We start from the raw sequence: 22,360 nt of genomic DNA, 5'->3' as shown, positions 1-22,360 counted from the left end.
TTTCCCCATTCTTTGATGTGGCTGTGAAAACAAATGACTTGGTGTTATTATACTAGCCTGAACTTTCTCAGACTGACTCTCTATTCTCTCTGCACAGGAATACAATAAGTGACACAGTGAATGACTCTGAGCAGCTGGACAGCAGTGGCTTGTTTCACTGGTGCAAATCAATGCCCTTGGACAAGGTGAATCTGGTAGGTGACCACACCAGGGTGAGGAATGACCTGTGAGTCACAAGAAGCATCAGCTCCTCTGTAATCCATGAATTTGTAACGAAAGATACATTAGCCACACACGTCTCAGGCCATGAGTCATGTGGCATGTAACAAAGACTGTGGGCAACGTGGGGTTTAAAATGCAGGTGACATTGTAAGACCCCCTGGAGGCTCAGGCCTCCAGGATTTCGGTCCAGGACCTCGGCCACCCCAATCACCATGTGGAGGTGAAAGCTTGATGCAAACAGCACGAGGCTTTATTAAAGTTGTTTAACGAACTAACCCCATGTTAGCTCGGGCCTTTCATCCATCTACTAAGGTGGATGACTAGGAAAGATGCTGCGAAGCCACTGCATAGAGATCTTATAGGGCAGCATAAGGGGAGTGTCTAGGGGTATGCACAGGCTCAGGATTGGTGTGCCTCCAGGCTTGCCATGTGTTGATTGGTCAACTGGTTGTTATGGCCCATAGGCCCTCCCAGGGCAATTGCTATGTTCTACACGTCATTACTGTGCACTTGTCTGTAAAGCACACCCAGAGCCATAAAGCATAGCGCCACCAGCTAACTTCTGATTGGTTCCTTGCCACGGGGCAGGCATCTGACCTCTTAGTGACCAAGGCAAGGTCAGGCAAACATGTGTTACTGTCATGGCTGACGGAATGGGCAGGCATCTGACCTCCTAGTGACTAAGGCAAGGTCAGGCAAGCACTTGCTAGGCTGTTATGGCTGCTGAAATGTGGAGCTGGTCCCTTCAACATCACCTATGGGCTCCTCCTCTGAGCAGCTTATCTGAATAATTCTTCTCAACAACACTTTCCAGAGACCTAGCAAACCTAAAACTGCCAGATAAACGATCTACAAGAACTCTGCTTTCTTTTGTTTTCAAATAAAAATGTCCCTAATTTATTGGTTAAAATTTACTTTCCTATGCTTATATTTAACACATTAACCAAACAAGGTATCTGTTAACCAAGCCTTGTAGACATTATAGTTCTGTCCCTCTCTGTATTCTCAAGCTGAAAATTTCCCCATCTATATGACCACTTAATAATTATAAATATTTTCTTGTTTTTCAAAAGCATTTTAGTAAACATACCATTCCTTCTATGCCCCACCTTTGTAGTTCAATGCCAGTATCCTGACAGAACATGTTCCAATGTTTATAAAACACAACTATTCTTTTGATCAGCATCATTAATTTCTTAGAGCTGGCATATCAGCTAGGAGACATATCAGCTTATAAACAACTGTTTCAGGATTTCTACCCATGCCAGGTAAATATCCACTGAGCAGGAAATCATGTGTGTTTTCAGCAGGAAGCAGGTCTTACGAACAGCTGGACCCAGACTGATAAACTCAAGAGAGGCAGGGAGGGCATCGGGAGAGAGGGGTTTGTTAGATTGTGTTAGCTAAGTATGCAAACAAGTTTTCGTACTTCCCTTAAAATACTAGTTGTAGAATGTATGTAGCTCAGACTGTGCACTGAGTCACTTGTTGGGTTTAGAGGTGCTCTGGTTTTTATAATGCTTAGGGTTTTGAAATTTTGTCTCTAGGAATGAAAAGTCCAGATTTCAGAAACTCAGAGCCTTTGAACCTGGTTCTGCTTGCGGAAGGATGCTCACTTTGTTGTACTTTGAACAAAGGGCACTCTGTCAAGCCACCATTTCTCTTAACTGAGAGACAGGTTTTACCAGAGTTAGTTGGAGGAAATGGCTTCCCTACCTATGTTCACAGATGCAGTCTGCCATGGGTATTAGAAGTTTCTAAGTGTTCAGTTCATCTCAGCAGAGCAACTATTAGACTTTAGGGATATTGCATGAGATTTACTTAGAGGCTTCAAGTAAAAACTGACCAGATTAAACAGACAAGCATTTAATGATTTAGTTAGCATGTGTGTGAGTCTCTAGACAGCTGGAGAAAAGTAGTTTTCTATCTCACAGAAGGCAATCCCTGCAGAGAGTCTTCCCTGGGGATTTCATCAAATAAGCAGATATGTCAGGTGTTAATTCTTATTATTACATATGTGTTATGTTTTTGAAGAAAAAGAGGAAAAGAGGCAGATGAGACATATTGACTAGTTTATTATAAGGCCCGGCAGAGTAGGGAGACTAAGAGAGAAGAGGAACAGGGGTAATGGCTGACCACCATGGCTGGTCGCCATAGAGAGGCAGAGAAAGCGTGTAGGTGAGAGAAGAGAAGAGCAGAGCAGGAGTGAGCAGAGAGTAGAGAGAGAGCAGTAGGGAAGTTGGAACTTTTAAAGGAAAGACTGCATGCGCACTGAGGTTCTATGCATGCCCAGAGTCCTCATGCAGGCCGTAATGTGTGGCTGGTGACGTGATGATGTAGCATATTTTCCTGTGCATGCCCTGATTGTTGTCAGGGGGCGGGGTCTGTCTCTTAAAGAGGTAGAGATGATCAGCATTAAAGCCTGAATCTTTCAATATGTCCGTTTGAAATATTCTAATTCTTGTGTATACAGGCTGTAGAGCTCCCTCATGTGAAATTTAATTACATGTAACAGTCTCCACCAGCATTCCAGTGTCCTCCTTTAGAATTCTCAAGGCTTTGGGTAGGGTGTTGTGGTGCACACCTTTAACCCCAGCACTTAGAGGACTGACAGGTGGGTCTCTGTGAATTGGAGGCCAGCTTGGTCTATATAATGATTCTAGGTCAGCCAAGGATCACCATGAGATCCTATCTCAAAACACACACTCTCTCTCTCTCTCTCTGACTGTCTGTCTGTCTGTCTGTCTGTCTCTGTCTCTCTCCATGCCATAACTGCACCAGCTATATATAGGTTCCATTTTTGTATAAGCAGTTGAAAGATTGTATTAGCCTATAAAAGTACTGCTCTGGAGATACCTAGAGAGTCAGGAGAGGAAGGAGGTGGGGCTCATCTTAGAACTCTTAGCTATTTGTGAAATTGACCTGAGTCTGGCATGTGTCTCCTTAGAAACGAACTGACAAGCCAAAACATGAGTTTCAGAACCACATTGTAGCATGTGTATTTGGAGATGCCCACTCAGCCCTGGTGGGGCTTCGGAATTTTGTGATGCCTCTGAGAGCCAGCAATTATACCCGGCGGGAGCTGAAGGACATTGTGTTTATCGGGGCTCTGGAATATTTACAGAGAGAATGGCGATTTCTCCGGAACTTTCCCCAGATATATATCATGCCTGTAAGCATTACACGAGGATAATAATGTAGTACTAGATTCGTAATAATAGTAATGATATGTATGTTTCCAGTTACACGGCACCTGCTGACAAAGATCAACTAAACAGTTTGCCTGTATTATTTAATTTACTCCTCTAAATACTCATATGGGGTAGACTATAAAAATGCCGAGCCTTAGGTGTGGGCTCAATAGGTTTCCAAATAGGTAGCTTGTCTAAGATCACAGAACAAGTGAGTGTAAAGAGTAAGTTTTTTTTTTTTTTTTTTTTTTTTGGTTTTTCGAGACAGGGTTTCTCTGTGGCTTTGGAGGCTGTCCTAGAACTAGCTCTTGTAGACCAGGCTGGTCTCGAACTCACAGAGATCCACCTGCCTTTGCCTCCCGAGTGCTGGGATTAAAGGCGTGTGCCACCAATGCCTGGCTAAGGGTAAAATTTTAATCCAGACATTAAGGCTCCTGAGTTTGTGTTCAGACCTGCATGTTTTATGGGCTGTGTACAAATAAGAATTTTTCTGTGTTTGCCAGTCTGCTTCTCCCTTACTGGTTAAACCTAAGCTGGTGATGGCTGGGCCTTTGGGCTCTGACTTTCTTGTCTTTTCTGGTCACATCTTCCATGGAACACACAGCCACATGTGGGTCCTCACAGGGAGGATATGGAGAGGAGGGGCTCCATTTACCCTGTAGAAATGGACCTGTGGTTGGAATGTCACTTTTCCACTGTGCTGAGAGGTGGGACCTAGAGGAAGTGATCAGGCATGAGGACTCTGCCCCTGTGAATGTGTTAATGCTGTTACCTTGAGAACGGGGCTAGCCTCTCGGGAGTGGTTCCTACTGAAAGGAGAAATTGGCCTCATGCTCTGTCCTGTGTGTGCATACTTGCCAGGTCCCCATCCCCCACCACACTAAGATGCAGTAGGAAGACCTTCATAGATATGGCCCTTCCCTCTTGGATTTCCTAGACTGCAAAATTATGGGAAATGAATTTCTTTTCTTCATAAATTACCCAGTCTGTGGCATTCTGTTACAGACTCAGAACAGGCTAAGACAGAACACAGTGTGAGTGTGTTGCATTCTAGCTGATGTCTTATTTACATTTAACTTTCACAGGTTTATACTCTGAGCTATGCCACCATTTCCCTGGATGAGAAGTCCATTATATGCACTGTGAACTGTACCAAAGCATTTGAATATTTAATGAAACAATACTGTCCGTGTATAAGATCTATTGAATCTCTAAAAAGCAAATTGAATTTGCTGTTTTTAAAAAAGCCACTACGTAGTCCTCTGTGCCTCATCCTGCCTGCTTCACTCTATGTGGCAGGAGAGAAGATGCTCAGAAGTCCCTAACCTTAGCTGGCGTTGGGAGTGCTCAGTGTTAAACCCTTTCATAGGGTATTTCTGTGACAGACCTGACCAAGTTTTGGATAGGATTGTGGAAGGGCCTTGGAGCTTTGGGCTGGAGAAGCCAGTGAGTGTTGAGAGCTTAATGAATTGTTGTTTGAACTTGGAAGATAATGCTGAGAACAGTGCAGACAATGGAGGCTTGTGGAGTTTCAGAAGGAATGTGGAGAGTCCATTAAAGACTCAGTGAGCACTGTTCAATACTTGAAGCTTTAAGAATCTGTGGTTCTGGTCAGGCGGGGCTGAAGAATCGGCTGTGGTTAGGAGACTAGAACCACTAAGGTGAGACCTTTGCTTTATTAGAACAATTGATGCTGATTTGCTGGAGATAAGAAAATAAGTGGTGGTTAAGAAGAGACCAGCATCATTGAGGATCCTAAGTCTGGGAGGACTTCCTTAGGCTCAGCACATAGAAGCTGTGGTCCCTGGGAGGACAAGACTGTGCCTTATGCTGGCAGCTGAATTTGGTAATGTGTAAGAGTCTCCTTCATGGCACTGGTTTGGAGGCGTCAAGGAGTTATGGAAAGCAGGTGAGACTTGACATCGTGAGAGGCCATTAGTGAAGGTGAAGCCTCGTTTGAAGCAGAAGTCGCAGGACTGAATGGGTCAGAGAGAAAGTTGAGCCTGTGAGAGGCTCTTGGCGGAAGTGCAGCCCAGTTGCTGCAGGAGGTCCCAGAGTGCAGATTCCATTACCTGGGATAGTTACGGAATAAAGAGCAGCTGTGGAGTGGAGCTGGCCTGAGCCTGAGATGAGTTATGTGTACTCTTGCAAGCACTTTGGAGCCTAGAAGATTGTGATTGAATGAACGGTATACTGTTGGACTTTGTTTTACTCTGATTTGATTCTATGTCCTGATTCTTTTTGGAGTAAGAAAGTATTTAAATGATTTTTTTATATCATAGGATAATTTAGATAGAAAGACTTTGTATATTTTGAAGAGGCTTTGAACATTGATGGAAACTATAGATGTTTTAAAAAGAGACTAAATTTTTAAAGACTGTGGGACTTTAAAAAGTGTTTTATGTTCTGATATTAATATTGAGATTGTGAGTATTAACAAGAAGGGAAAGATTATGGATTTAAAAAATGAGTCTGTGTGTCAAATTGACAAGAGATCACTTGTGCTGGCTAGTTTTATGTCAATTTGACACAAGCTAGAGTCATTTGGGAAGAGAGGACCTCTTCCCAAATTGAGAAAATATCCCCACCAGATTGGTCTGTGGCACATTTTTTTGGTTAATAATTGATAAGGCAGGGCCCAAGTCACTGTGGGTGGTACCACCTCTGGGTTGATGGTCCTGGGTACTAGAAAAAAAAAACAGCAGGTTGTGCAAGCCCTGAGGAGTAAGTCAGTAAGAAGCACTCCTTCATGGCCTCTGCTTCAGTTCCTTCCTCTGGGTTTCTGCTTTACTTGAGTTCCTACCTTGACTTCCTTCTATGATGAACTATGACATCTAAGTATAAGCTGACCTAAACCCTTTACTCCCCAAGTTGCTTTTGGTCATAGTGCTCCATCACAGCAATAGAAATGCCAACTAGGACAAACCCCAAGCTCCCCAAAGGCGAGGCTACATTACCAGCTATTTGGAGAATACAAGTGGGATAGACGGCCTACTAGCAAGGGTGAGAGATGTAGAATTAACCTCTAGCTCAATGATGCCTCCTTTAAACTCTGACTTTTTCATCACCATGGTCACCTGATTTCTTTTCGCTTAAGTTGTCAAAATAGATTTTTGTTCCCCATCATTCCCCTTTGTCTCATCCAAACTTGTTCTCTGAGAGGGGTCAGGACAGCATATCAGACAACTGATAACAAAGTTTTAGTCAAGTCAGTAGAGGCTTTAGCTAAAAACCTGCCTCACCAACAAAGACTGGCCACCAGAAATCATGATCTCAGACCGGCCCATCTGAGGATCCCTTCACAATGTGGAATTCTCTCCTCAGGGATCTGCACTCTACACTGGAGATCTGCATGCAGTCAACATAGAGAGGTGCTCTATGTGTGCTATCTTAGCCTCCCCATCTAAGCCACTGAGCAGCCAGATTCTGGTGGATACTGAGACTATCATGGCCACCCTCAACATCCAATCCCTTCGGGTCAGCTACCCTACCCAGACGACTTCAGTGCCAGGTCAGAACAACTCCTGAGGGGACGAGCCTAGGGAGGGTGGGGTAAGATAGTTAATTAAATCATCCTTGAGAAACTTTTCTGTGAAGAGGAAGGATTGGGACAGATGTCACAGTTTTTCCGGCTCTGACAATATTATGGTAGGAATAACCCAGTTATTTCCTCTGGAATTCTAAGTCATATGAAAACCTATACTCATCTTCAAGGTAGAATTCATATACACTGGTTTCCCATTTTAAGGAAAAAAAGCACTGAAATATAAGAGGCATTATTTTGCTTCTAATATTGGAAAGCATAGCAACTACAATGTTATGACAAGAGATAATAATCAATTCTCATTGACTCTAATGGTTGTTATTCAGTTAGTGTTTTAAAACCTTAGCTTTCTTTACAGGATAGGAAGACTTTAAAAATTGGTTCTATTTTTCTTTTGAGACAGGGTCTCATTGTGTCCTTGAACACACTATGTAGACTAGGGTGGCTTTGAACTCCCAGAGAGCTACCTGACACTGCCTCCTGAGTGCTGAGGTTAAAGGTGCGTCCATCACACTTAGCCAAATGTTGTTTTGTTTTTTGTTTTTTGGGTTTTTTTTTATTTTTGGTTTTTTGAGACAGGGTTTCTCTGTGTAGCTTTGGAGCCTATCCTGGCACTCGCTCTGGAGACCAGGCTGGCCTCTAACTCACAGAGATCCGCCTGCCTCTGCCTCCCAAGTGCTGGGATTAAAGGCGTGCGCCACCAATGCCCAGCCTTGTTTTTGTTTTTTATAGCTAATGATTTTCCACATTTTATTAATTCAGCAAAAATATTCCAGTTTTCTCTGCTGTATTAGATTCTATATCAGGGCTGAAGGTTGTCCCACGATGCACCAATTGATGGCGTACAGTCTTCTTTTATTTCCCTAGGTCAGTAGTGACAGTTTTGGTCACTGGAGAGATGCTGCCATCTCTTGGTAAGGTCACACAAGCTGTCTGTTAAACAGCTTTCAGTCCACAGGGCAGCCCCACACTAAAAGGTCAGCAGTACCGAGACTGAGGACTTGCCTAAGGATCCATAAGAGCACCTCCTGGTCATGTATGTGTATGGGAAGTGTGGAGGGTTTCCAGTCATGCTGATCACTACCTGGCCACGCTGCAAGGTGAACAGCTCGGCAAACCTAGACTGCGTAGGCCTCTGATTGTTACCTTCTCCACATCAAAGACTGTTCTTTACAGACTCCCAAGGTATTCCCAGTAGAGGCAGGGTTCTCAGAGTGGGGGTGCCGCTCGGTTCTTAGGAGCAGAAAGAAGATACATACCCTCTGGAGGACCTTGAAGTGGCAGATAGTATGAGGGGCCAGAAGGCCATTGCAGGGTCTCCAGAAGTACTCATGAAGCAGCAGCGACTCATTAGGAGTTTCCTAGAAGTGCTATAAGTATATTAATGTGGCTCAGATATTACTCAAAACACTAACTAACACCTTACTACTTGGAGACTTTTGTGACACATGCACATGTACACACACACACACACACACACACACACACACACACACACACACACGCACGCACGCACGCACGCACGCACGCACGCACGCACGCACGCACATGCACACATGCGCACACGTGCACAAACACGAATCATTTACTGTCCCTTTCAAGAAGAGTAAAGACTAAATTCAGTCAACCCTCTGTACTGTGGGTTCTGCATCTGTGGATTCATTCCCAACCACAGACAGAAGGTATTCAGGGGAAATGCATCTATACTAAACAGCTAAACATTTACAGACCTTATTGTTGTTTTGTAAACATTATTATAGTCTTTTACATTATATTAGGTATTATCAGCCATCTGAGGTAAGGTGTTTGAGATAATGTGCATCAGTGATACACAAATAACTAGCATTTTCCCAGAAAGGGCTTGAGCTTTCCAGGATTGGAACTTACAGGGACTCTGCTCCCCATAAATATCAAGCAAGGGACAAGTATAAGAGATTTTTCTAAATACAGAAATGAATTTGAGTTATGGACAGGAAAGTAACTTTGTTGAGCTAAAACATTGGGTCATGTAATGTTACTGTATTTCCAGCCAAGTTTTATGAGCTGCTTATTTGTTCTTGTCATCTCTTTACTGTCTGTAGACACAAAGACTGCATTTACTTTTGATAAATATGAGGGAAGCAGTTACGAGAGGATCCCCATTCTCACTGAACTGAGTAAGTTGCCTTGTAAGTGGAATATTCAAGGGAGAGATTTTTATGGTGCATAGTTGATGCCTCCAGTTCTTTCTAGAATCCACAGTCAGAGGACTAAGGAAACAGAATAGGTCCCAGAAACCTTTTGGTGCTATTTGGGGCCTCTCCCCAAATGGAGACATCATCCATTGAAGCCTGTTCCAAGCATCTGAACCAGCACCTGTCAGTCTACTTGCAACCAGCTTGAGTCTTAGATGACTGCAAGTTTAATGGATACCTTTACTGTTTCTTCCCCTTTAACCATCTCTGACTCCTAAGATTACGTATATAATTAGAAGAAATGGTAAATTAAAGTGGTGGGAGGAGATAAGGTATATTCTACCACTCGGCGTGGACTTCAGGCTTTGTTCAGCTAAAGACCTTTTGGAAACAGACACCCACTGTCACATGAACTAACAAGGCACCTACCAGACCCTCAGTCTTTGCTCTTTACCACAGCCTGGGAGTCCAGTTGCCAGAACTGCACAAAGGGTTGCAGAAAAGAATGCCATCAGAGCAGTGGGGACTAAGGAAAATTTCCTATCTATCCAAAGAAAAAGTCTCACATACACAATCTGAGGGTCATGCTCTATTTCCAACTTTTGTTCTCCAGTTTGAATTCTCTAGCTCTAATTCTCTCATTCCAATTCTCTCTAGCTCCTTTGTTCACACCTAGCTTTTACACACACACACACACACACACACACACACACCCCAAACTTCTTTCAATAAAACAGTTTACAAAAGCTACATCTGAGGGGAGAGAGCAACATGGAAATGCCTGGCTTCAAGGTTCTTGGTGTACAGGCTGTAACTGGAGGTGGGGGGCATAGTGCCCAGTGAGACAAGCTGCTGAGGAATTTGCACAGGGAGTAGGTCTTTATCAGTCAGACTTGGCAAGAGAAACTCACATAGTATTTTAGGTTGCTTTGTGCTAATAACCTTGGTTTAGACACCTGTAACTGTCGTTGTGCATATGTGCAAAGTTTTTAACGTATGATCCATTTATAGATCATTCAGTCTAGTCTGAAATTATTTCAAGGTTATAAATCAGCTAAATGTATGTAGCTTGTCTTAGACTGGGGAGAATTTGTTGTTTTCTTATGTTAGTCTGAGTAAAAAAACAAAATAACCAAGTGGTGGTGGCTTACACCTTTGATCCCAGCACTTGGGAGGCAGAGGCAGGTAGATCTCTGTGAGTTCAAGGCCAGGCTGGTCTACAAAGCTATACAGGGAAACCCTGTCTCAAAAAACAAAACAAAACAAAAAAGCAAAAAGAAACAAAACAGGCTTCTAAGTGTCTTACAGTCCTCATGGAACAATAGATCTAGTTATGAACCCAGGTCCTCTGGAAGAGCAGCCAGTGCTCTTAACTGCTGAGCCATCTTTTCAGCCCCATGGTTTTTTTTTTTTAAAAAAAAACAAAAATTCTAGGCTCAAATGGCTCTTCCTGCATGTGTGGCAAGCACTTTACTGGCTGAGCTACATGGAGTGACACAAAGTCCACGGGGCACTCTCTCTGGTAGAGCTCTGTTGTGCCAGAGAGGATTGAGTTTAGGAATATAGGCAGCAGTCTCCCATTTTCCCAAGTGTGCTGGCCTTGCCTTTTCATCTTGTCTTACAGAGAACCCCTCCAACATCCACTTTATAGAGCAGCTTGGTGGACTGGATGGGACAGTCAAAGGAACGAGCCTGCATCTCAGCACTTCCTTCTCCACGGGTGCTGTCTTTTCAGGCAACTTCTTGGATTCTCTTCTGGCCACGGTAGGTGCAGATGAGCCTGTGTCCCCCAGAGAGACCACTGCTCCCTGTTTTGACTTCTTTTTAATTTTCTAAAATGGCAACTTCACAGACATTATTTCATGTTTTCAAATTTTTACATTTTCAAGATTACACCAGCAAGGGGATCCCAAATGCCTAAGGGGATGGGTGCCAAACTTGGATCTTTGCATTCAGCTGGGCAGACCAAGTGTCAGAGCTCTATAGATCATCCCAATAGTTCATGTAGACATCACCATAAGGGGATCCAGGACTTTCAAGAGGAAAGGCCTGGTCTTGTGAGGAGCCTGTGGTTTGTTCGGATCAAAGCCAAATCTCCTTCTGTATTGCTTCTCTCTTGGGATCCATTTTAAGTTTTGGCTGTAAGCAGACCCCTGGCACTCATCACAGGAATCCCATGAGCAGAATCCACTCTTAAACAGTGAACACCTACACTGTGCTGGGCACTGTACCAGCGGGGTACAGCAGAGACTGACTTAAACATTGATAACTAGCAACAGAAAGAATACATACAAGGCAAAGGTCAGGGGAGACGGGAGAATATGGAGCTTGGAGGAAGGGGTTTCAGTTATGACCAGGGGAAGGGATTCTGAGGGGATGTTTGCAAGTCATTACCTGGAAGGGAGTGGATGTTACTGAGAGCCTTTAGGAAGAATGTCCCAGGCAGGAATAAGGTATCTGAGGAATTTGAACCTGTCTAAGACCCAGAGAATCTGTGTGCAGCCATTTGTGAATGACTGTAGGAACCCCTGAAAGGAAATCATGCAATCCACTGCCTCACAGACTCCTCCCACTGAGGGTTTCTTAAGAGAAGGTTGCAAAAGGACCAAATATCAATGTGCAAATCCAAATGCACGAGGCTCTGAGGAGAGCTTGGTAAACACCCTGCTTTCTGTAATTCCATGTAGAGGAGGAATCGTTCCTGAACTGCGGCGTGGTTGCCTCAAAGACAGTCTGCACATTAGCAGAGCATGGCTGGGCCAGGTGCAGACTCTTCATGGTGTCAGTGCTCCCTAGTGCTGAGGGAATAACATGGCTCTGCTGCTCTTAGCCAAGGTGAATACCTCATAAACCCTACTGAGCTCTCAGACTATAAATAGCTCTACCTTGGCACTAGAACACTGATAAAGATGCTGACAGGCCATCATGTTCCTGAAGTGTAAGCAACATTAACCCCTTGTCAAGCCAGAGATGTTTACATCGAAGGGAATCAAGTAGGTTACATTTCTGAGGTGACTCTTAATATTGTGCTGGAGTTGAGCTTTCCAGAGTAGGCTGTTCGGTGAGAAGAGCCACACAGATAGGAAAGGCATCGGAACCAAAACAGGTGCAAATTGCAACACAACAAAGGAGAACAAGGCAGCATGAAGCCTCTAAAATATCAGAGTTCATCGACTGCTGAACTCCAGCACTCCAGGTGAGGACCAGGTCAGTGACCGGAAGGAGGACACAAAGAACAGATGAATCCAATCCCAGGCTCTCAAGAGGGAAGCAGCATTGGGACTAGAGCCAGTGGGGTGGACAAGAGTCAGAAAGATGGACCAAACGTCAGCCAGATGAAAGGAAACATAATAAGAAAAGTTACACTTTGGAAGAAAAACCAAATAGAAATGTGGGAAGTGAAAAAAAAAAATCAGGGCTGTGCGGTGGTAGCACTCACCTTTAATCCCAGCAGAGACAGGTGGATCTCTGTGACTTTGAGGCCAGCCTGGTATACAGAGTAAGTTTCAGGACAGGCTCCAAAGCTACACAGAGAAACCCTGTCTCGAAAAACAAAACAAAACAACAAAAAAACAAAAAACAAAAAAAAGAAAGAAGAGAAGAAAAGAAAAAAGTACAACTGAATTCTAAAATCCCCAGGCATCAGGGAAATGAGGATTAAACTGCTTTGAGAGTCTCTCATCCCAGGCAGAATGGCCACCAAAGACATGACAGCAAAGGCTGACCAGGACACAGGGAATTAAGGACCTTATCCACAGCTGGTATGAAAGTAAGTTTCTGCAGACACAGTGGACACACTGGGTGGAAACTCCCCCAAATCTAAAACTCTGGCTGGGTCATGACTCAGTGGTTACGAGTACTTGTTGTGCAACTATGGGGCCATAGCTTAGATTGTAGCACCTACAGAACAGGCTGAGTGTGGACCTGTGCACAACTGATGGTGATGGAGACAGAGTTGCTAGGTTTAGCTGACTGCCAGCCTAGCTAAAGTAATGTAAGCTCCAGGGGCAATGAGAGACCCTGCCTCTAAAGGAATAAAGTCGAGTGAAGCAGGCATGCACCCAGTTTTTCCCTTTAGCCTTCACATTCTCACACAGGAGCACGGGCCAGCACCCATGAGTGCATGCACCTTTTACACATATGTACATACAGAAAAAAAAATAATGAACTTTCTTATTTTAAAAAACCTTGCCAAAAAAAGAGAAAAAAAACATTAAAAAAACCTTGCAAATAAAAACATCACACACCAATTTCCAGACCCAAAGACTATATACAACTTATGGAATTTACATGCAGTTAGAATTGGCATTCTTCTTTTTTTTTTTTTTTTTAGTCAATTTTTAAGAAAAAAAGTGGTAAATATTTTTTTAATTGACCCTCTTTTCTTTTCTTTTCTTTTCTTTTCCTTCCTTTCTTTTTTTTTTTCTTCCAAGACAGTGTTTCTCTGTATATCCTTGGTTGTCCTGGAACTCACTATGTAGAACAGGCTGACCTTGAACTCACAGAGTGCTGCCTCTGCCTCCTGAGTGCTGGGATCAAAGGCATGTCACTACCACCCAGTGACCCTCTTCTAAAATTGATATTTTTTAAGTAAGAAAATTAAAATATGCTGGGTGTTGGTGGTGCGTGCCTTTAATCCCAGCACTTGGGAGGCAGAGGCAGGTGGATCTCTGTGAGTTCCAGGCCAGACTGGTCTACTAGAGCTAGTTCTAGGACAGACTCCAAAGTCACAGAGAAACCCTGTCTCGAAAAAACAAACAAACAAACAAACAAACAAAAAACAAAAAAAAGAAAAGAAAGAAAGAAAAGAAAAAGGAAATTAAAATAGAACTATTATATGATCCAACTCCTAGGCATCTATTCAAAGGGCTTCAAGCTATCATACTACAGAAGTACTTAGACATTTATATTTATAGGTGCACTGTTCACAAGAGTTGAGAAACACAACCCGTCAAGTATCCATCAACATACAAATAATGAATAAAATGTGGCATATGAGCACAAAAGCATTGTTTTGCAGCCATTGAAAAAATGAAGCCAGGACATTCACAGGAAAAGGTATTCACCCACAAATCATTACGTTAAGTGGGATAAGGCACATGCAGAATTTATGGGATAAGGCACATGCAGAAAGACAAACATCATGCTTCTTTCATGTGCAGAATCTAAAGTTTTATACACATGTATGTGTGTGTATATTTGTGTGTACATGTGCATTTATGTGTGTGTATTTAAGTCATGAAAGAAGGAGATCATGAGAGGGGAGTGTGATATTTAAGGGAAGTAGGGAACATATAAGGCAAGAGAATATATGTAATAGAAAAGTAGGGACTAAGTGGGGGAATAAAGGGAACAGCTGGATGGCAGAAGAGCACGGGGGAGAATGGTAGAGATGGGAGAAATGAGAAGAAAATACAAAGAAACACACATATGCAGATGCCGTCACAAAACCCATTACTTTGTTATGTCAACCTAAAAAATAAAATAAATAAAACTCTTAGAAAATATATATTCTGTCAGCTCGAGAAAACCTACTGCATAGGATATAAGATTGTGACAGTAGCTCTGGAGAGGGAGTTTATGGAGACACCTCAGATTGTTTTGGTGTGAGCACTTGTCTCCATTTCCTCTGGATGCCAAATGTTTGGCTTGAATAAGAATGGCCCTCATACTCTCAAATATTGGAATGTTTAGTCACCAGGAGTGGTGCTATTTGAAAAGATTAAAAGGATTAGTAGGTGTAGCCTTGTTGCAGGAAGTGTGTTACGGGGCTCAGGGGGTGGGGTAGGCTTTGAGGATTCAAATCCTTAGACCCTGCTAAGCCCAGGGTCTCTCTCTGCCTATGGATTAGGATACGGACCTCTCAGCAACTTCTCCAGCACCATGTCTGCCATCCTCCACACCATGATGACAATGAACTAACCTCTGAAACTGTCAGCAAGCCCACAATTAAATGCTTTCTTTTATAAGAGTTGCCTTGGTCATGGTGTCTCTTCACAGCAACAGAGCAGCAACTAAGACACCAAGGATTCTAAAACTCTCCTTATTTATCTGATACCTATAACTGTTACTGTAGTGAAAAGAACGATGGAAGCCCCGTGCGTTTGAGTGACATCACTGTGTGGCTTTAAATAGGCCATTATTCAAAGGATTCTAAGTAAATTCACATCTCCCAAACTCAAGAATAGATGACAAAAATGTCAGTGTGACCTCAAGGAAAAATCTGTCTCATTAGTTATATGTACATTTTTAAAATGTACATTGATGATGCTTACGGTATTGTGGCTTGACACACTACTCTGGTCACTTATGGAGGGAGAGGGCTCTGGGATAATCAGCACCATTATTTACTTTTCAGTGTCTGCACTATAGGAACAAGATCTCTCTCACTGTTTTTTTTTTTTTTTTTTTTCTCTCCCCTTGCTTTGACTAACTCTACCCAAAGTGCCAACTTGCACTCAATCTGATAGTGGCAATAAAAACCAGCACCAGAGGCCCATTTCACATGGTGATGCCTACTTCATCTCCGAGTCCCAAAACCTCTACAATTCATGCGCTGGCCCTTCTGATCTCATACCTGGCTTGCCTTTGCTTTCCAGGCCTTCTACAACTGTCATGTCCTGGAATTACTTCACATGCTAGTAACAGGAGGTATCAGCGCTCAGATGGAACAGTGTTTGGCTAAGGAGAAGTACTATGGGATACATGAAGGCTGTGCCACAGTTGTGTCTGGGAGGGCACGGTGTAAGCTGGGGCTTCTCTCTTTAGACCAAACCATTTTATCAGACATTGAGGTGAGTCTACTGTTACTATAATACATTTCCTACTTCCTTAACTCTCTGATTTTCAATGGTCTAGGATGCCTCAGATCCTAAATGCCTTAACACAGAAATAATAACTAGTAAAAATTTAATACAATACACTCTTATAGATGCAGTGTCTCTGCACAGTACATTTTCATTGGTTGTGTTTATTCTTTGCGAAAATCTCAAGAGGTAGAGAAATTGTTTTCTCCATCCTCCAGCTAAATCTGCAAGCAACATCAGAGAGGCCCAACACTGTATCTGAACGTGTCCCCTATAGATCTTGTATTGGAAATTCAGTCCCTAATGCAATGGTGGTGAAGGGTGAGCCATTAAAAGATTGATGGGGTATAATGAACTAAATGTCACTAGCAGAAACAGGGTATCAATAGAAGTATGAGCTTGGTCTCCTCTCCTCTCTCTTACACGTGGCCTATATTGCCCTTTCACCTTTCCATGAGATGATGCAGCAGTAAGGTTGTTGTCATTTGTAGTCCCCTTGACCTCAACCTTCCAAGAAGCCCTAGATCTCCTCTGTATCTTTTGTGTTTAATCTATCCAGGGATGACATGAGTTAAGTGACTAAACCCATTTAACAGATCAAGGAACTGATGCTCACCTGAGGCTATTACGGTTTCAACCATATCACAGCAGTGGACAAGCTAAGGAAGTGGGTTCCAGGTTCTGACTATTGCCTCAGTACCTGAAATGCTAGAGAATTCTGGTCAGGCCACCTGCAGTCAGGCAGAACTCTGGATCTGGGTCTAAGAATGTCACTGAATATGTTGACACTTGCTTGGCCCAGAGAGCAGGAAAAGGCAGACAAGATAACAAGATAACACCATGGGCAGTTTCCAGTGGGGCATCATTCCTTAGGAGCTGGAGTAGAGTGCAGCCTGGTCACAAGGCATCCACTTCTCAGTGCCGTGCTTTGTTTTTATTTTGATTGACACTGCATCCCCCTGTTCAGTGTTATGGTGAGGATGCATGTGGACAAGGAGACATCTTTGTAAAGTCAGTGGATATCAGTAGGGCCCTTCAAAGGCATGTGCTCTGTAGGCCTCTGTGCTGCACATGGCTCAACACGTACTGCCCAAGTGAGTGTGACCTGTGTGTTCTGTGCCTGTGAATTCCAAGCGCAAATACCATCTGCATGTATGTGGTTCCGGGGCCCTCACCTGCAGTTGCCTAGTGAGGGATAAGCCCGGAAAGCTGCTGCCAGCACCTCCTGTGGATCTCTGAGGCAAAAGCAGGTTGTCCTGCATTTCTGACCCAGTTCGATCTTTCCCTAAGGAAGCACAGAACTGAGCAGCTGTTGACCTCGCCTTTCCAGATGCTTCTAACCTATCTGCCAATGCCTTTGAACTGTGACTTTGCTGACCATAGCTTTAGAGCAAGAATGCTTGAGATCCCCTGAAGTTTACCCTAAAACTGAATTTTTGAACCTGCTGCTCATGATTAATTTTGAACCTGTTGCTCATCTTAATGGTGGTCCAAACTAGCACAGTAAAAGAACATGCAAGAGCATGTGCCACACTACTCCCACCAGTGGCTCTTGAGGAAACCAGAATCACAAAGGGATAACTAATCACCAACTTCTGTGACTGCCCACTATACACTGCCATCACAAGCAAATGAGGGGCTGCTAGGTCTTCTAGTATCTGCAGCAAAAAGCTGGCAAACAACACTCAAGTAAGTTCTTAACAACTGTTTGATTAAAGTGCTTACAAAGCCCCGTTGTTCTGCTCTCTTCCCAGCCAAGAGAAACCTTTGGACAACTCTTCTGTGGCTCATTAGATAATTATGGGATCCTATGTGTTGGCTTATACCGTATGATGGATGAGGAGGAACACAACCCAGAACACAGAAGGGAAGTATGCTGATTTGAAAAGTGCTAGCCACCTTTTAAGTGTGAGAACCAAGGCCAAGTCCAGAACTCCAGACCAGCTAGTGCATAGCAGGATGAGGGGGGCTAGATAATGATGTAAGAATATGGAAGACAAAAAAAAAAAGAATATGAAAGACTGGGTCCAAACAACAGGAAGCATGTTATCAGAATCCCACGAACATTGACATTGTAATGAGAATAGAGATTCTGCCCCTATTGGAAACTAAAGCATGAGCTTTGAACGGGAGTTCTTGTATGGCCTACCTCCATCCATAAGGATGCTACATAAGAGAGATGCCCTGGCTGCCTGCTGGATTCACTTCGAAATGATTAATGGATGCTTCCTTCTAGTCACGGTGGTTTGCATTCTTAAACCATCAGTGTACTGTGTTCAGACTCATTAAAAGGAGATCATTCTGCCAGCTGTGGGAAACAGAGAAAATCTATCTGGATCAAAGTGGAAAGGGGAAAAGAAAGGATGCAATCTAGAACAGCACAATCATGCAGTTCCAAGCCAGGACTGTCATCATGGGAATGAAAGCAGTTAGTATCCAGGGAGAAATGAAAAAAAAAAAATGCAAGAGTAGAAATAGATTGGTGGAACTCATTCCAGTCAGGGGACAAATAAAATTACTCAAATAGTGGGTTCAAGTGAGAAGGAGAAAGAGAGGGAGGAGAGAAGGAAATGAGAGAAGGAATAATATAATATTAAGAAAAGAAATGGTAAATGAACAATATAAGGTAAGGGTAGCTGTGGGGGGGATTCTTAGCATGAACATTTCTTAGTGCATATATAGCCAGTGCAGAGTGGAGAGGGGAGGAGTCATACAGTGCAGAGAGGAGAGGGGAAGAGTCATATAGTGCAGAGAGGAGAGGGGAGGAGTCATACAGTACACAGAGGAGATGGGAGAGTGATGTAGAGTTGAGAAAAGGTAAAATTCAGATGAGCTTCTGTGTGGTGTGAAAGCAGGGTTGTCATGGATACAGGGAACAATGGTAGACTGTAGAGTCAAAGGATGAGGACTGGAAATCCTGATGAATAGAGAGGAGATGTACCCAGAGTAAGAGAGCAGGAGAGAGAGGATGGTGGGAGGTTGTGTGTAGAGACTCATTTACTGAAGCTTAAGATTTCTGACATGGGACATAGGAAGTGGTAACACACTCAGGATGTTCCTGGAAAGTGGTTTGGAGATGGAGAATCTTTGGGTAGCAGGTGTCAGAGAAGTGAGCCTAGGTGACACAGCTGTAGAGCACAGAAACACTGTAGCAATGAACAGTGGTGATGGAGCCTGAGGTAGGAAGAAATGCTGCCCAAGTGCTGAAGACCTAAATGAACATGGAGGTCTATAGGTGACACTGATGGATTAATAGGGAGGGCTAAGTGGCTTTAAAACACCCACCTTTAGGACAGTAGGGAGGAGCAGGGCTCTGAGTTCAGCACCAGAAACTAGAATGATTTCTACATAAAAACATGTTCCCCTGCCCCAGTCTCTCTCAGCTCTATACCCTGTACCCACAGGTCTGGAAAACCTGTAGAATATGGGTTTTGGAAGAATGCACAGTGTATATTATTAGGTCCTCAAGGAAGGAAATGGTATCTTTGCTTTAAAAGGAATGCGTGTGATTGTGCCAAATGTTAATTAGAACCAATCCAGGCCACAGAGGACCCATGGGAAATGATGATGAGTAGATTATTGGCTGAAGGTGGGTCGAGCCTTCATATTTAAAAAGAGGGGACCTTTGGGGCCAGCAGTAAAGAAGGGCAGATGAAAGTCACACAAGGTCAGCCTGCCTATATTTTAGTCATGAATCCTGCCTGGGTATTAACTCATACCTGTTGAGGTTTGCTCTGAACTTGACATCTTGTTGAGGTGTCTTCTTCCCTAAAAAGTCTTCTCATGGAGCCCTAGGCTGTGAGTGTTCTTTCAGATTTATTTTTAATAGAAATTTAGGTGTTAAATTCATTTATTCTTTGGTCGGGCTGCATTCTGTGTAAAACTTTTTGACCGACACATCAGGTTAAGATAGATATAAATCTATATGGAACTATCTGGGACCCTGGCATGTTGTAGCAAGCAAACTTGTGTATATACAGTTCTAGGGGTGGAACCCAGGGCAAGTGTCCAGCATTAACCTGTCTTCCTGGCTTATGTCCCAGTTCGCTTCAGTGCTTAGAACTGTGCTAACTGAAGGTATTAGTCTGTGTATATTATAAACAAATAAACCTAGAGCCAGATAAGCCAGTAGAGGTGAGCTCTCCCAGACACCGTCTCTCTCATTAAAATAATGAAAACAGCTACTGCCAGAGAGCATGGAATGCCATGCCTAAGTGGGTGTGTTGTAGAGAAGTGAACATCAATTTCTAGGACCCTCCTGTTCCTGTGTGCCAATGATGGAAATGGGGGGAAAAAAAGCCATCTTTCTTTGGGGCAATGCTTGTAGCCACACTGTCCAAATGGCAGTTTCAGAATTTATCTTTGACTCTCCTTACAGGTTTGTAATTACCAGACCAGCTAATGAGTGCCACTTACTGCCTTCAGATCTCGTGTTTTGCGCCATTCCGTTTAACACCACCTGTTATAAAACAGAAAATGTTTCTTCAACCCAGATTCTCGATTGCATTACCAATGAAACGTCAGTGGCCCCAGAGAAGCATCCAAGCACACAGCATCTTTCCAAAGTCAGCGCAGGGGTAGAGAAAACATCTCTGCACTCTAACTCCCGAGTCTATCCTTTAGAGCCATTTGCTGCCAGTGATTTTAATCAAGGAAGATAAGAACAGAAGTGTGCTGTTTTTGTGCCCATTGCTGAGTGGTTGACGAGTAGGAAATCCCACACTGCTGTGGAACAGACCGTTTTATCACACTGGATCTGGTGTGATGAATAAAGATGCACATGTCAAACGGTAATAAAGCAAAGTCCACTGCTCTCTCTCCCTTGAGCAAGACATGGGTTCCTTTGAGCTGGATTAAGAAGTCCTCCCCATGGTGATAGGAACCAGAACTATTTTGTCTATGAATAAGATCTAGGTACGTGCCTGGGAGAAGGCATCTGTTTATTAAAACAAGTATTAGGGGTATTTTGGGACCATGCTGAAGCAGGGAATCTGCAGTACCTGCATCCACCTACAGGATCCTTTGAGTCATTTCCTCCACCCCACTCCATAACCACCAGACATCCCACATCCTCCTCCTGGGTCTAGCCCTGGAGCACCCCTGACTTCTTCATCCAGGTATATTCTGAAATCTACCAGATTTAGCCTGAGTCCTACAACCAGTTCTTCAACCTGGTCTGGCCTTCCTTGTCTTCTCTTTAGGTGAGCTCTAGGGTGGGTATCTTAGTTAGGTTTCTATTACTGTGAAGAGACACCATGACCACAGCAGCTCTTGTAAATAAAAACATTTAGTTGTGGTGGCTCACTTACAGTTTCAGAGGCTTAGTCCATTATCATCATGGTGGGAAGCAAGGCAGCATGCAAGCAGCCATGGTGCCAGAGAAGGAGCTGACAGTTCTTACATCTTGATTCACAGACAACAGGAAGTGGTCTGTCACACTGGGCAGTATCTTGAGCACAGGAGATCTCAAAGCCCAACCCCACAGTGACACACTTCCTCCAACAAGGGCACACCTACTTCAACAAGCCACACCCCCTAATAGTGTCACTCCCTTTGGGGACCATTTTCTTTCAAACACCACAGTGAGCCAGTATCCTCCCTGCCACCTGCCATCCCCCATGTCATATCCAAGGTCTGGCCTTCCTTGTCTCCACTTATATCTGGACCCACATTCCTAGCTTAGAACAGAAAGCATGTCCCGTATACCACCCAAGTGCCCTTTGCCCACCTGACTTCATTTCACCTAAGCCATTTCCAACCTCTAGACCTAACACACCCCGACATCCTCTCGTCTCCCCTTTCCTGCTCCATTGATTACAAACTCAGAACTAACAAAGAAATTTCACAGGCTCAGATCTCGTTGCAGAAATAACAAGCCAGCATCTCAAGATCAAGCCAGCATCTTCTCTCTAAAACCTAACAGCCATTCCTGTAGAAATGCTTGCCAATCAGAATTGACCTCCAGGACACAGAAATTAAAAGAACAATTATAAAAGTCCTCAAGTCAAAAGAATGTAAAGAAGTCACAAGTAAAAGCTCAGTGAAATAAGAACAAAGAGCTAAAGGAGAATAAATGCCTAAGTGATGCCCAAGAAAACACAAACATAAGACTGATAAAAATGGCAAAGACAATCCAGTACATGAAAATGGAATTCAACAAAGAGGTAGAAACACTGGAGATGACTCAAGCTGAAATGAAGATGGGATTGAAAAACCCAATAGAAAACTCAAAGGAAAGACTTACAAGTATAATGAATTAAGCAGAAGATAGATATCAGGTCTCAAAATAAAAGTGGAGATCTAGACCAAATAAACAAGGAACATGAAAAAAAATCACAAAAGGAAACACACAGGAGATGTGGGACATCCAGAAAGAAGGAAATAAAGAAAGAAGGGAAGATAGTAAAGAAGGAAGGAAGGAAA

General features: G+C 43.3%; 1 protein-coding gene across 1 annotated transcript in view; it reads left to right on the top strand.

Moving 5' to 3' along the window:
• The window catches only part of Kcnu1 (potassium calcium-activated channel subfamily U member 1), a 60,437-nt gene extending 39,419 nt beyond the window's left edge, over positions 1–21,018 (top strand). Inside the window, 8 exon segments of the mRNA XM_035453194.1 lie at positions 98–194; positions 3,170–3,394; positions 6,738–6,924; positions 9,039–9,113; positions 10,756–10,895; positions 15,731–15,925; positions 17,692–17,825; positions 20,316–21,018. Of these exon segments, the coding sequence (XP_035309085.1) occupies positions 98–194; positions 3,170–3,394; positions 6,738–6,924; positions 9,039–9,113; positions 10,756–10,895; positions 15,731–15,925; positions 17,692–17,825; positions 20,316–20,598 (1,336 nt within the window). The 3' untranslated portion in view covers positions 20,599–21,018.
• The last annotated feature ends 1,342 nt before the right edge of the window (positions 21,019–22,360 follow it).

Source organism: Cricetulus griseus (genome assembly GCF_003668045.3).
Source record: "Cricetulus griseus strain 17A/GY chromosome 1 unlocalized genomic scaffold, alternate assembly CriGri-PICRH-1.0 chr1_1, whole genome shotgun sequence".
NCBI lineage: Eukaryota > Metazoa > Chordata > Mammalia > Rodentia > Cricetidae > Cricetulus > Cricetulus griseus.
Note: the sequence above shows the minus strand (reverse complement) of the source record. Positions and strands in the feature narration are given on the sequence as shown.